This window comes from Somniosus microcephalus, chromosome 19 (assembly GCF_052327205.1).
Source record: "Somniosus microcephalus isolate GS21.2 chromosome 19, FLI_Smic_1.0, whole genome shotgun sequence".
NCBI classification, from domain to species: domain Eukaryota; kingdom Metazoa; phylum Chordata; class Chondrichthyes; order Squaliformes; family Somniosidae; genus Somniosus; species Somniosus microcephalus.
The window spans coordinates 39,235,786-39,251,477 of NC_141005.1; the positions used below are offsets into that span (position 1 = coordinate 39,235,786).

At 44.2% G+C, this 15,692-nt stretch overlaps 1 protein-coding gene across 1 annotated transcript in view; it reads left to right on the forward strand.

Annotated features, from left to right (window-relative positions):
• cfap251 (cilia and flagella associated protein 251) overlaps window positions 1–15,692 on the forward strand; it is a 161,898-nt gene that overhangs the window by 59,678 nt on the left and 86,528 nt on the right. Inside the window, exons 10-11 of the mRNA XM_085961638.1 lie at window positions 448–662; window positions 3,805–3,999. Coding sequence (XP_085817764.1) covers window positions 448–662; window positions 3,805–3,999 — 410 coding nt within the window. The remainder of the gene's footprint in view (window positions 1–447; window positions 663–3,804; window positions 4,000–15,692) is intronic.

Below are 15,692 nucleotides of genomic sequence, written 5' to 3' on the forward strand. Positions count from 1 at the left end.
GATGGTGTTGGTGCTGAATGTCAGCATATGACTACTGTGTGGCATGGAGGGGACAGGCAGAAGTTCAAGTCATGCTTGGTTAGTCCCTGATCTGAGCAAGGTGCATGACAAAAGATCTGACCTCTCCCTGCAGTGGGAGGGAAAATCAGAGGAGAGAGTCAGATGAGCAATCTGTAACGCATCCTGATAGTGGCTGCAGAAGCATGATACTGCCTTGGAACAGGCATTCAGCCAGAAGGTTGAAGGGGTTAAAAGTACAAAAAAACAGAATAACAGAGGCTATATGAATAACTATTAACCAGCGGTTCTCAACATTTATAACCTCCTACTCGCTGAAAATAAATGATGCCTCTTCAGTTGTTACTATTGCAGCAAGGAGATTGGCATTTGCCTGCTTACTAATGGTTAACTGTCTAAACTTTACCCCTCTGATCTTTTCTTCCACAGACATTTAACAAGATTGTGGGACTCTACAGTCAATCAGTTTTCCATCTTATCCCTTCACAAGTGCTCACTGCTACTTCTGCAGGGAATTTGGTTATCTGGGACACCATGCGCACACCACAAATTCAATCTGATGCAGTGAAATCATACAAAAAGAAAGCTCTAAAACTGCTGAATCTACAGAACGATAGTATTACAGTGGTCACTGTGTCTGACAGGTAAGGGAGAGGCAGGCTATCATCAGTGAATTATTTATAGAACTCAGATGTGTATTTAACTTTCATTGTAATCACTCAAAATGACACTCCAGAATGGGAAAATGCCTATTTTTCTTTAATTACTGGTCCTGTAACAAAATTGGTTTCTCAGAAATTACACATTTCAAAGCTGTGCATTCCAAACATTTTATTAGTGTGTCATTAATGGTGGAAAAAACAAGCATTCTCTCATTTTGTGTTAGGAGGAATTTATTCCCTGCAGGTGTCCTAAAACACATATGAATTAGTGGGATCTTTTTGGTCCAACTAAGAATTTTCAAAATTAATTCTTAATATGTCTATGCATCATTTTGTTTTACTAGTGAAATTATAAACACAGATGTTTATAATTTTATTCCAAATAGTGAACAGAGGAAGTCTTCCCTATATTTTCATCTTTTCAGAGAATAGTATGAATGAAGCAATAATTGTGCTATAGAGTGACTTTTTTCCAATAATCAACTATTGTTTTTTTTGATAAATATGCAGTTTAAAAAAAGTTATCTTGCAATGTGGTTATTTCCAACCGAGCTATTTGAATACTATGATGCCAATTTGAGACCTTAATTATGCCACTATTTATAAACTGAATGCTAAATATTTTCCCTTGCATCTGTCGTTATTTTGCATTGTATAATGTTTTATACCTATGTGAAGATTTTATTTTGTTTTGGGATAATTTGTGTGTTGGCAGTGCTGACATCAACTGTCAAAAATCTGGAGGGTAATCATAAGACTGACAGCTGTGACAATTATTGCACAATGTATCCAGCATTCAAATCTTATTTCATATAATTATTTATATCGGGTTCACAAATGGTGGCTGCAGAGTGACAAGTCAAATATCTGACACAAAAATTCTGAAATATTATGGACCCAAAATACCGAGATTCTTTTTGGTGCAAAAGTGGTGGTGTTCTGTAATAGGAGACTGGAATTTGAAGCGTTAAGTCAGATATGGCAGCTACGCCGTTCCAAAATACATGCTAAATTCTGGTAGAATTGACTGCTGGCAGAACATGCACCTGCACACACAATTTTTACATGTTTGCAAATGACAGGATAATGAGGGCCAATGTTGCTGTCCCAGAAATTTTGCCATTTACACCAGAAATGCACCTAATTTAAGTTAAGCTTGTAGAATAGTTACCCTTATTACCACCATGCCAACCCCTGGTGCCTCTCTCTGCTGTTTTTTAACCTATGCTGGCGCCGTGTCGATGTGATACCTGAGAGCTAGGGGCACCAGTAGTGCATTGGCTGTGCTGTGGTATCAGGAGCCTCGGGACTGAAGTAACCCTTGTCTCAAGCTCCTGAGTCCTGAGAGAACTCTTCAGGCTGTGTCACTACTGCAGGTGCATGGACAGCCTGGTCCCGTATCCTGACATCTGCATGAGCAGCCATCTGAGGGGCTTGGCTAGAAAGGTCACACGAGAGAGGATGGCATCATGAAGGCTGATTCGAGCCACATCCCTATTCTGGATCCTTGATCTGATTAGTGGGCCCTGAAGCTCTCGGAAGCCACTTTTCATCATTCTTTCCAGGCGGTCTCCCAAGGCCTGAAGGTGCTCCAAAGTGGATGCACAGACTGATCTGGAGGCCTCTCTGTCGGAGGAATGAATGCAGATGTTTGTGATGCCATCACCTTCTCCAGGTAGTGCTGCACTGTGTTTAATTTTTCTTGGATATTAGCACTAAGGGTGGCTTTGGACTCCACCATGATCTCTGCCATCTGCTTCATTCCTCTGAGCTGGCCCAGTATCTCCATGTGAGTGTGATGCTCATCGAGCATCCCTCTTTTCAAAGCAGAACCCCAGAGACCCGAGGGCTCAAGCTCAGGAGTCAGGGCTGACTTCTGTGGAGCCTCTGCACCCTACTGTCAAATCACACTTTCACCTCTGACTGCTTTGGCACCATGAGAATAATGAATGCAGGTGGAGCTGGGTTTAGCCGACTGCGGGGGATGGAGGGGTCGAACTCGAGATTTGGTTGACATGGCAAGAAGGGGACAGAGCTGAGAACTAAAGAATGCTGAGTTACCTAGTCTGAAAGCCGAGCCAGGAGGCTGAAAACCAGTGACAGAGGTTCCTGGGAACAAAATGGAGGCAGTCTTCCAAAGATGATTTGACCAACCACTAAATGATGTGTGGCCAGTGGCTCCGCCACTGACCATACCTATAAAGAAACTGTGAAGAAGGGCCAGGGGAAGTAGATAGCTTACCTGGCTGCTCTGGTGAGGTCTTTATCCTTCTTCCTGCACCACAAAATAGTTCTGAGATTCAAGGAGGTGGCACTTGCTGCCACAGTCAACTCTCTCCACAAATTGCACATCATATTTTAGGGTCTCCTGCCTACAACCCCAGTGCATCCCTTCTGGTCCGTATCTCCATTAGGAGGACATGCATGTCCAAGTCCTTTAAATTTAATATTTGTTTCTTTACTCTAGCTACCATCCTTGTCGCCCAGTTTGCCTGCTTCTTCCTGTCCTGCCTTAGTCCTTTTAAGCAGCAGCAGGTTTTTATATCTTGATCCAGGTCTCTGCCTCTCCTCTGGGTATTTTCTGGCCACCACATCCCCTCTCCCTCCTCACCATTCCCTCCCCCACCATTCTCCCGCTCCTTCCTAGGTAATTTCCAGGTCCACTTTTTTTTTTTTAGCCATTCAAGGCCCATTTGGGGTCTTACTCTTGCCCCTTCATGATCTTCACCCCATGTGTATCTGTGGTGTTGAAGGCATGCATACATCTATTTCCGTAAATTGGTCATTTATGGTGAGCTCAGTGGATAGAAGTCCCACTCCGCCCCAGCCATTGGAATTTCCAGCCCGATGTCTTTTTCGAATAGTGCAAGTGATAGAAGGAGCTGAGTGGTGACTTTAATAACTGGAAAGGTATTTGTTGTTATCAATTTGGAATGGGAAATTAAAGGCAGCTCAAACATCCTGAAATATAAGGTTTAATCTAAATATTCATCTTTGTATTATTGTGATTGCAATGGTGTTGAAATATTATTTAAGCCAAGTGTAAGTTAGTGTCCGTGCAATAGGATTCAATTGTCTGTATTTGTTCAGATAATAATAACTGCATTTTTAATGGCCATTACAGGTACATAGTGACTTGTGATGTCAAAGGTTGCATCAAGTTTTATGATGAGGAGCTTTGCTTACTTAATTGGTATAGTAACTTCAATCTGGGACCCATCAGTTCAATTTCCTTCTCCAGTCAACCAGCTCCCAAAGCCAGTGAGAAAACCTCTTACCCATCAGAGTCGACCATCAATGCTCAGCAATTTGTTGTCAGGTTAGTAATCTCCATACTTTACTTAAATGATACTTCTCACTACACATGGTTAAACAATATTACTTGAAATAATATCCAGATACTGTTAAAAATGTAATCATGTAGTGTATGTACCTTTAAGAGCCCCTGTGTACTGTAATACCGGTAGTGACCACTCGGGTATATAAGCCTGTATAGCGTCTTGTATCTTTTAGTTCACCTCCAGACTTTGTTCAGTAAACACCTGTTAAACCAACTCCTGCATTCCGTGTCTCCATTAACACACGTATACAACAGTGGCGACGAATTGGAAACGGACTTACCTGCAATTCGGCAGCACCTCAAGGAGATCGATTCCTCAGACGAAGGTCGAAGAAAAAAAAACAAAAAAAAAACTGTGGTTTCACCAGCTAGCCGGGCTGGTGACAGGTACTGCACTAATCCTTCCTGGGTGGCGGGCTGGGGCTCGATCGGGTGGCTCTGCAGCGGGGCCGAGCAGCGAGTCGGAAGGCAGAGGCAAACAGAGACGGAGGGTGGAGCACTCGGGAGACGGCCGGCGCTGCAAAGCAGGTCGGCGTTCGGACCAAGCAGAGGGAGGGAAAAGTCCCAGAGAGTCCGGCGGGAACGAGTCTCCAACTATTAAAAATATCTGTATAAATAAAAACCGCGGAGAACAGCGTTGTCAGCAGCGGCAGCGGCGGGAAAGCGCGGGAGGCGCCATTTTTTCTCGGCAGGGAAGAAAGGAATGCGCAGGAGGCGCCATTTTTGATTTTCAGGATGCCTAAGACTGGCAATATTACTGCTTTCGATAGTAATATAGAGGATTGGACCACATATGTGGAAAGAGTGGAGGTATATTGCACAGCGAATGAAGTAGAGGATGATAAAAAGGCATCGGTACTTCTAAATCTGATGGGCGCAAGGACATACGGGCTGTTACGAAACTTAATCACTCCAGCCAAACCAATGGACAAGAATTTTAAGGAGATTGTTGATACCCTACAGGAGCACTTAAACCCAACACCGCTGCTGATAGCGGAACGATTCAAATTCTTCAGGAGGAATCAGCACAAGAATGAAAGTAACGCTGATTACCTCACCGAATTAAGAAAGCTGTCAAAGCACTGCCAATTCGGGGCAGGACTGGCAGATTCTCTACGAGACAAATTCGTCTGCGGTCTCCTAAGTGAAGGAACACAAAAAAGGCTACTTTCTGAGAAAGATTTGACACTGGACAAGGCTTTCAGTGTGGCTGTATCATACGAAGCAGCAGCAAGAGGAGCTGCAGAGATACAGCAAAAGCCACAGGACTTTGGCACCCATGAAATGACACGGGGTTTCGAGAGATGTTATCGCTGCGGCAGATCCACCCATGACCAGAGGGACTGCTGGTTCAAGGACAAAGCATGCGGGCAATGCGGAAAGATGGGACACATTGCACGTGTATGCCGATCTGGAAACAAAAAATCCACTGACAGAAAAAAAATCAATAAGGAAAAGTACAGAAAGGTACAAATGATGACGGACAGTAGCTCCGAAGACCAGAAGAGCGAATAGCGACTCCGGAAACAAGAGACTAAGCTGTCTCAAATTACATAATGTAATTGCCAAAGAAGATTACCAGACCATTTGGGTTACCCTCACGATAGCGGGGTCCCCAGTTAAAATGGAGCCAGATACGGGATCAGCTCTGACCGTCATAAGTCGACGGGATTACGAGCGGCTATTTCCGCATATACCTTTGAAAGACACATCCATTATCTTGAAGACATATACGGGGCAGAAAGTATACCCCAGAGGGAAAATAAGGGTGCCTGTTGTATACAACGGCAAGGAAATACAGAAGTTGTATTTATACGTTCTGCAAGATGGTGGTCCACCGCTGTTGGGACGTGAATGGATCAGGAAGATACGTTTAGACTGGCACTCCATTCAGGCACTGATGGTGACCAGTAAGAAAAAAAATGATGATGACGTCATACCTGAACGATTAAAAGACATCTTGGCCAATGCCAAAGAAGTGTTTCAACAGGAACTAGGAACCTTGAAAGGCGTCACCGCCTCAATAAAAGTGGAAGATGCGGCAATTCCCAAGTTTTTTAAGGCAAGGCCAGTGCCATACGCAATTTGTCCAGCAGTCGAGGCAGAGCTGGAGAATTTGGAAAAGGCAGGCATGTTATCCAAGGTAGATTGGAGCGAGTGGGCAACACCCATCGTCCCGGTCATGAAGAAAACGTTGAATAATGATAAATCTGAAGAACAGAGAAAAATTCGCATCTGTGGGGACTTCAAGGTGACTGTAAACCCGATCCTTCACATGGTACAGTATCCTCTTCCGAGGATAGAAGATATTTTCGCCTCACTATCCGGAGGGAAACGTTTCACCAAAATTGACTTGGCACAGGCATATCTACAGATGGAGGTTGAGGAGGCCTCTAAAAAGTATCTCATGATAAACACACACAAAGGCCTGTACCAGTACAATCGACTGGTTTTCGGAGTAGCATCAGCTCCAGCTATCTGGCAAAGAGCTATGGAGCAAGTCCTGCAAGGGATTCCGGGGACTCAATGCTGCCTAGACGACATCCTTGTAACAGGAGAAAACGACAACGAGCACCTTGCCAATTTGGAGCAGGTGCTCACTAGGCTGAGAGAACGGGGCCTACGAGCAAATCGCCCCAAGTGCGAATTTTTCCAGAAACAAATATATTGTGGCCATATAATTAACGAAGAAGGGTTGCATAAGTCACCTGAAAAAATTGAAGCGGTCATACAAGCCCCAGCACCTGAAAATGTCTCACAATTAAGGTCGTTCCTGGGATTGATAAATTACTATCATAAATTTTTACCGAACTTGTCAACTGTTCTGCACCCTCTTAACGCACTGCTACAAACGGGAGTAATTTGGAATTGGAGCGAAGACTGTAAACGTGCCTTCCATAAATGCAAAGGCTTGATCACGTCCAAGGAAGTGTTGGCTCATTACAACCCATCACTGCCAATCAGACTGGCGTGCGATGCATCCCCTTACGGCGTAGGAGCGGTATTATCGCATAGATTCCCTGATGGCTTGGAGCGGCCGATAGCTTTTGCGTCACGCTCATTGAACTCAGCTGAGTGCAACTATGCCCAGATCGACAGGGAAGCACTCAACCTGGTGTGGGGAGTGAAGAAATTCAACCATTACCTACATGGACAAAAATTTACCTTGTTGACTGACCATCAACCCCTCGTCTCCATATTCAACCCTAAAAAGGGCGTTCCCATTATGACAGCGCAAAGGCTACAGAGGTGGTCCCTTTTCCTAGGGGCACACCAATATGACATGGAATACAAAGGATCAAAACAGCATGGGAATGCTGACGGTTTATCGCGCCTACCGTTGCCAATGGTAGAAGAGGCACCTACAGTGGACCCAGTGGAGATGTTCCACTCAACCACAGTGGAATGTCTACCAGTAACAAATTCTACCATTGAAAAGGAAACGAGAAATGACCCGACTCTCTCACGAGTCTACGATTTAACGGTGAAGGGATGGTCAGCACATGGCGAACCACTGTTGCCAGCATTCTCGCAAAGAAGAGAACAGCTGTCAGTGTGCCGAGGAACCTTGATGTGTGGATCCAGAGTGGTGATTCCACCCAAACTCCAGGATAAAGTGCTGAAGGAGCTTCACGAGGGGCATCTGGGTGGAGTGAAAATGAAGAACCTAGCCAGAGCGTTTGTGTGGTGGCCAGGTATCGATGGAGACATCGAAGAAATGACCAAGAGCTGCCTAGGATGCCAGAAGGTCCAAAACGCCCCACCACAAGCCCCTCTACATCCATGGGAGTGGCCCTCATCTCCATGGCAAAGGGTACATATCGACTTTGCTGGTCCATTTATGGACTCAATGTTCTTAATCGCGGTGGATGCACACTCCAAGTGGCCGGAGGTAATAAAGATGTCCTCCACCACCACGGAAATAACCATCACAGTATTAAGGACCATATTTGCCAGGAATGGGCTGCCTGAACAGATCTGTTCTGATAATGGACCGCAATTTGTGTCCGAAGAATTCAGGAAGTTCTTAAAAATCAATGGGGTTAAGCACTACACGTCCGCCCCATACCATCCCGCCACCAATGGATTAGCCGAAAGGTTTGTCCAGACCTTCAAGAAGGCCATAAAGGCCATGGGTAATGAAGACATAAATCTACAACATAAGGTAGATAACTTCTTGTTTGCGTACAGGAATGCAACACATGTGGTTACAAACCAAACTCCTGCCATGATGTTTTTCAATAGAAGACTAAGATGCCGGCTGGATTTGATCAAGCCAAACATCAGAAGGGACGTAGAGAACCGGCAATTTCAAGGCATGAATGAAAGGCCAACTAGAACCTTCCAGATAGGTCAACCAGTTTTGGCCCGGGACTACCGTACCAAGAAATGGCAGCTTGGAACTATTTGCACACGACTAGGACCGCTGATGTATACCGTGGACATTGGAGAAAGCATAATAAGGCGCCATGCTGACCAGATCATAGAGTCATCCGAAAAGGGACAACCTACACCACAACTCTATACGCCTAATGATGAAGCAGAGATACCCATAGTATCTACCTCCGATCCGGTGATACTGGAACCAGATGAACCCGACACTGGCATTCAAGCCGAATCGACCTTGCCAAAAGAACCTACTACACCACCGAAAACTACTACACCAACGAGGCGTTATCCGGACCGAGTCAGGAAGCCTCCAGAGAGACTGACTTATAATTGATTAACTGCAGCAAATATGTAGATTATTGTTCTTGTAAACATGTTAATTAATGATTACTTAAAATGTTATGTACTAATTATCTAAAAGGGGAGGAATTGTAGTGTATGTACCTTTAAGAGCCCCCGTGTACTGTAATACCGGTAGTGACCACTCGGGTATATAAGCCTGTATAGCGTCTTGTATCTTTTAGTCCACCTCCAGACTTTGTTCAGTAAACACCTGTTAAACCAACTCCTGCATTCCGTGTCTCCATTAACACACGGATACAACAAATCAACTCTTAACTATATACACTACTGGAAATTTGTAATTTATATAAATACTTTGTACAAACCATATTAGTTCTACATAAGAATTTTTAGATATTTGGGATGAAGTGCTGCCTGTAAACTAATGTTATGCCAGTATAATGATGAACCTTTGGGTATATCCAACCTTTTGGAAAGCTCCACCTAGGTTTTACCCCACCTTTTTCTGCCAACTTTCACAGAATCACAGAAAATCACAGAATCACAGAAACCCCACAGTGCAGATAGAGGCCATTTCGGCCCATCGAGCCTGCACCGACACATATCCCACCCGATCCCCGTAACCCCTACACTAACACATACACACACAGAATCACACAGAATCCCCACAGTGCAGATAGAGGCCATTTCGGCCCATCAAGCCTGCACCGACACATATCCCACCCTATCCCCGTAACCCCACGTATTTAATCCCCTAACACTAAGGGTCAATTTATCATAGCCAAATCAACCTAACCCGCACATCTTTGGACTGTGGGAGGAAACCGGAGCACCCGGAGAAAACCCACGCAAACACGGGGAGAATGTGCAAACTCCACACAGACAGTCGCCCGAGGCCGGATTCGAACCCGGGTCCCTGGCGCTGTGAGGCAACAGTGCTAACCACTATGCCACCGTGCTGCCCTTTCCTGAAGGTGGGTTCAGTTTCATGGGCACTAGTCACTCTCTGGTACCTTACTCAAATGGCTATTCTTCTTATTCTTCGTATCTGAGCTCAGACGGTGGCTCCTTTGCCATCGCTGGCAGAGGTGTGGCTGTGTTTAACAAGAACTGGTAAAGCACATTAGCAGATATTCCAAAAACTGGCTGCTGTAAGCTGCAGAATGTGCCTAGATCACTCCAACACTTTAACCTAAGCCAATAAGATAGTCATGAAAATGTTTTATACAATCTGAGCTGGCCGAGTCCTGAAGTACATAACTGAAAGTCTGGGCCAGCGACAGGTGGTGAGTGAATCAACAAGAGGGAAAAACCTACTTGACCTCGTCCTCACCAATCTACCTGTCGCAGATACATCTGTCCATGACAGCATTGGTAGCAGTGACCACTGCACAGTCATTGTGGAGACGAAGTCCCGTCTTCACACTGAGAACACCCTCCATTGTGTTGTGTGGCACTGCCACCGTGCTAAATGGGATAGATTCAGAACAGATCTAGCAGCTCAAAACTGGGCATCCATGAGGCGCTGTGGGCCATCAGCAGCAGCAGAATTGTATTCCACCACAATCTGTAACCTCATGGCCCAGCATATCCCTCACTCTACCATTACCACCAAGCCAGGGGACCAACCCTGGTTCAACAAGAAGTGTAGAAGAGCATGCCAGGAGCAGCACCAGGCGTACCTAAAAATGAGGTGCCAACCTGGGGAAACTGCAACACAGGACTACATGCATGCTTTAAAAAAAAAGCAGAAGCAGCATGCTATAGACAGGGCTAAGCGATTCCACAATCAATGGATCAGATCAAAGCTCTGCAGTCCTGCCACATCCAGTCGTGAATGGTGGTGGACCATTAAACAACTAACGAGAGGAGGAGGCTCTAAGAACATCCCCATCCTCAATGATGGTGGAGCCCAGCACGTGAGTGCAAAAGACAAGGCTGAAGCGTTTGCAACCAACTTCAGCCAGAAGTGCCGAGTGGATGATCTATATCGGCCTATTTCCGAGGTCCCCACCATCACAGAAGCCATTCTTCAGTCAATTTGATTCTCTCCATGTGATATCAAGAAACGGCTGAGCGCACTGGATACAGCAAAGGCTATGGGCCCCGACAACATCCCGGCTATCGTGCTGAAGATTTGTGCTCCAGAACTAGCCGCACCTCTAGCCAAGCTGTTCCAGTACAGTTACAACACTGGCATCTATCCGACAATGTGGAAAACTGCCCAGGTATGTCCTGTCCACAAAAAGCAGGACAAATCCAACCCGGCCAATTACTGCCCCATCAGTCTACTCTCAATCATCAGCAAAGTAATGGAAGGTGTCATCGGCAGTGCTATCAAGCGGCACTTACTCACCATTAACCTGCTCACTGATGCCCAGTTTTGGGTTCCGCCAAGACCACTTGGCTCCCCACCTCATTACAGCCTTGGTCCAAACATGGACAAAGGAGCTGAATTCCAGAGGTGAGGTGAGAGTGACTGCCCTTGATATCAAGGCAGCATTTGACCGAGTCTGGCATCAAGGAACCCTAGCAAAACTGAAGTCAATGGGAATCGGGCGGTCACCATCACCTTCTCAAGGGCAAGTAGGAATGGGCAATAAATGCTGGCATTGCCAGCGACGCCCTGATTCCATAAACAATTTTTTTTTTTAAATCAATACCACTGCTCCTTAATGGCCTTTCACAAATATAAGAATACCCAAGCTCCTATCCTTACATGAATCTTATAAGCAGTTTGATAAATTGTACAAATCAATCACCAGAGATACGTTGCCTGGAGAGACCATTGAAGAAGGAGTATTTCTTTCCTTTCTATGGCCTCTTTCCAATATATTACAAAATTGCAAAGTATTTACTGCACAGGAACAGGCCATTTGGCCCAACAGGTTTATGCCGGTGTTTATGCACCACACGAGCCTCCTCCACCCTTCTTCATCTAACCCCATCATTATATCCTTCTCTTCCTTTTACCCTCGTGCTTATCTAGCTTCCCTTTCAATGCATCTAATGCTATTCACCTCAACTACTCCTTGTGCTAGCGAGTTCCACTTTCTGGGAAAAGAAGTATCTCCTGAATTCCCTATTAAATTTATTAGTGACAACTTATATTTATGGCCCCTAGTTCTGGTCTCGCCTGCAAGTGGAAACATCTTCTCTACATCTACCCTATCAAACTCTTTTATAATCTTAAAGACCTTTATCAGGTCACCCCTCAGTCTTCTCTTTTCTAGAGAAAAGAGACCCAGCCTGTTCAATTTTCCCTGATAGTTATCACCTCTCAATTCTGGTATCATTCTAGTAAATCTTTTTAGCACCTTCTCCAGTGCCTCTATGTTCTTTTTATAATATGGAGACTAAAACTGCTCGCAGTACTCCAAGTATGGTCTAACGAAGGTTTTATACAAGTTTAACATAATTTTTCTGCTTTTCAATTCTATTCCTCTAGAAATGAACCCCATTGCTTTGTTTGCTTTTATTATGGCCTTAGTAACCTGCATCGCTACTTTTAGTGATTTGTGTATCTGTACCCCCAGACCCTCTGTTCCTGAACCCCATTTAGACACTTATTTTCTAAGGAGTATGTGACTTCCTTATTCTTCCTACCAAAATGTACTACCTCACACTTGTCTATATTGAAGTTTGTTTGCCAGTTACACATCCATTCTGCAAGTTTATTAATGTCTTTCTGTATTTTGTTGCAGTCCTCCTCTGTAATAACTGCACCCAATTTGGTGTCAGCTGCAAATTTTGAAATTGTACTTCCGATTCCCAAGTCCAAATTGTTTATATAAATGGTGAACAACAGTGGCCGAGCACTGATCCTTGTGGAACATCATTTCCCACCATTTGCCAATATGAATAACTACCTTTAACCGCTACTCTCTTTTTTCTATTTTGGAGCCAGCTTGCTATCCATTCTACTATTTTTCTCTGACTCCACATGCTCTGACCTTATTCATGAGTCTCCTATGCAGTGCCTTATCAAAGGCATTTTGGAAATCCAAATATATTACGTCGACTGCATTACCCTTATCTACCCTTTCTGTTACTTCTTCAAAGAATTCAACAAGGGTGATCAAACATGACTTTTCTTTTTTGAATCAGTGCTGACTACTCTATTATATTTTCAGTTTCTAAATGTTTTTCTATTAAATCTTTGAGTAAAGATTCCATTATCTTTCCTACCACCAGCGTTAAGCTAATTCATCTATAGCTCCCTAGACTTGTTCTATCTCCCTTTTTATATATAGCAATCACATTAGCATCTGCCAGTCCCCTGGCACTATTCCCTTTTCAAATGAATTTCTATATCAATGTAATAGTGCCCCTGCTATCTGTTCCCTAACTTCTTTTAATATGCGTGGATGCAATCCATCCAGACATGGGGTTTTATCCTCTCTAAGTTTGATTTAGTTTATCAATTATCTCTCCCCTTTCTATCTTAAATGTCTTTATATCTTTACTGTTCTCTTCTTCTAATGTCATGTCCGCCATGTTAGCCCCCCTGATAAATATAGAAACATAGAAACAGAAGATAGGAGCAGGAGTAGGCCATTCGGCCCTCCAAGCCTGCTCCGCCATTCAATGAGATCATGGCTGATCATCCAAATTCAGTACCCTGTCCCTGCTTTCTCCCCATATCCCTTGATCCCTTTAGCCTTAAGAACTATATCTAACTCCTTCTTGAATATATTTAATGATTTGGCCTCAACTGCCTTCTGTGGTAGAGAATTCCACAGGTTCACCACTCTCTGGGTGAAGAAATTCCTCCTCATCTCAGTCCTAAATGGCTTACCCCTTATCCTTAGACTGTGACCCCTGGTTCTGGACTCACCCGCCATCGGGAACATCCTTCCTGCATCTAGTCTGTCTAGTCCTGTTAGAATTTTATAAGTTTCAATGAGATCTCCTCTCATTCTTCTAAACTCTAGCGAGTATAAGCCTAATCGACCCAATCTCTCTTCATATGTCATTCCTGCCATCCCAGGTATCAGTCTGGTGAATCTTCGCTGAACTCCCTCCATGGCAAGAACATCCTTCCTCAGATAAGGCGACCAAAACTGCACACAATACTCAAGGTGTGGTCTCAACAAGGCCCTGTACAACTGCAGCAAGACATCCCTGCTCCTGTACTCAAATCCTCTCACTATGAAGGCCAACATACCATTTGCCTTCTTAACTGCCTGCTGCACCTGCATGCTTACCTTCAGCGACTGGTGCACAAGGACACCCAGGTCTCGTTGCACCTCCCCTTTTCCCAATCTATTGCCGTTCAGATAATAATCTGCCTTCCTGTTTTTGCCACCAAAGTGGATAACCTCACATTTATCCACATTATACTGCATCTGCCATGCATTTGCCAACTCACCCAACCTGTCCAAACTGGAGTTTCTCTGCATCCTCCTCACAGCACACTCGTCCACCCAGCTTTGTGTTGTCTGCAAACTTGGAGATATTACATCTAGTTCCCTCGTCTAAATCATTAATATATAGTGAATAGCTGGGGTCCTAGCACCGATCCCTGCGGTACCCCACTAGTCACTGCCTGCCACTCGGAAAAAGACCCGTTTATTCCAACTCTTTGCTTCCTGTCTGCCAACGAGTTCTCTATCCAAGTCAGTACCTTACCCCCAATCCCATGTGCTTTAACTTTGCATGCTAATCTCTTATGCTGGACCTTGTCAAAAGTCTTCTGAAAGTCCAAATACACCACATCCACTGGTTCTCCCTTATCAATTCTACCAGTTGCATCCTCAAAAAATTCCAGTAGATTTGTCAAGCATGATTTACCTTTTGTAAATCCATGTTGACTTTGTCCGATCCTGTCACTGTTTTCTAAGTGCTCTGCTATTACATCTTTTATAATGGACTCTAGCATTTTCCCCACTACCGATGTCAGGCTAACCGGTCTATAATTCCCCGTTTTCTCTCTACCACCTTTTTTAAATAGTGGGGTTACATTAGCTACCCTCCAATCCATGGGAACTGTTCCAGAGTCTATAGAATTTTGGAAGATGATCAGCAATGCATCTACTATTTCTAGGGCCACTTCCTTAAGTACCCTGAGATGGAGATTATCAGGCCCTAGAGATTTATCGGCCTTCAATCCCGTCAATTTCCCTAACACCATTTCCCTACAAATACTGATTTCATTCAGTTCCTCCCTCTCATTAGAACCCATGTTCCCCGACCTCTCTAGGAGGTCTTTTGTGAAGACAGAACCAAAGTATGTATTTAATTGGTCTGCCATTTCTTTGTTCCCCATTATAAATTCCCCTGATTCTGATTGCAAGGGACCTACGCTTGACTTCACTAATCTTTTTCTGTTCACATATCTATAGAAGCTTTTAGTCAGTTTTTATGTTCCCTGCAAGCTTACTCTCATACTCTATTTCCCCCCTCTTAATTAATCCTTTTGTCCTCCTTTGCTGAATCCTAAACTGCTCCCAATCCTCAGGTTTGCTGCTTTTTCTGGCCAATTTATATGTCTGCTCCTTGGGTCTTATGCTATCTCTAATTTCCCTTGTTAGCCACGGTTGAGCCACCTTTCCTGTTTTATTTTTATGCCAGACAGGGATGAACAAATTCTGTAGTTCATCCAAATGATCTTTAAATGTTTGCCATTGCCTATCCACCGTCAACCCTTTAAGTAACGTTCCCCAATCCATCCTAGCCAACTCGTGCCTCATACCATCATAGTTTCCTTTATTTAAATTCAGGACCCTAGTCTTTGAGTCAACTACGTCACTCTCCATCTTAATGTAGAATTCTATCATTATGATCGCTCTTCCCCAAGGGACCTTGCACAACAAGATTGCTAATTAATCCTTTCTCATTACATAATACCCAGTCTAAGATGGCCTGATCTCTAGTTGGTTCCTCGACATATTGGTCCAGGAAACCATCCCATATACACTCTAGGAATTCCTCCTTCACAGTATTGTTACTAATTTGGTTAGCCCAATCTATATGCAGAT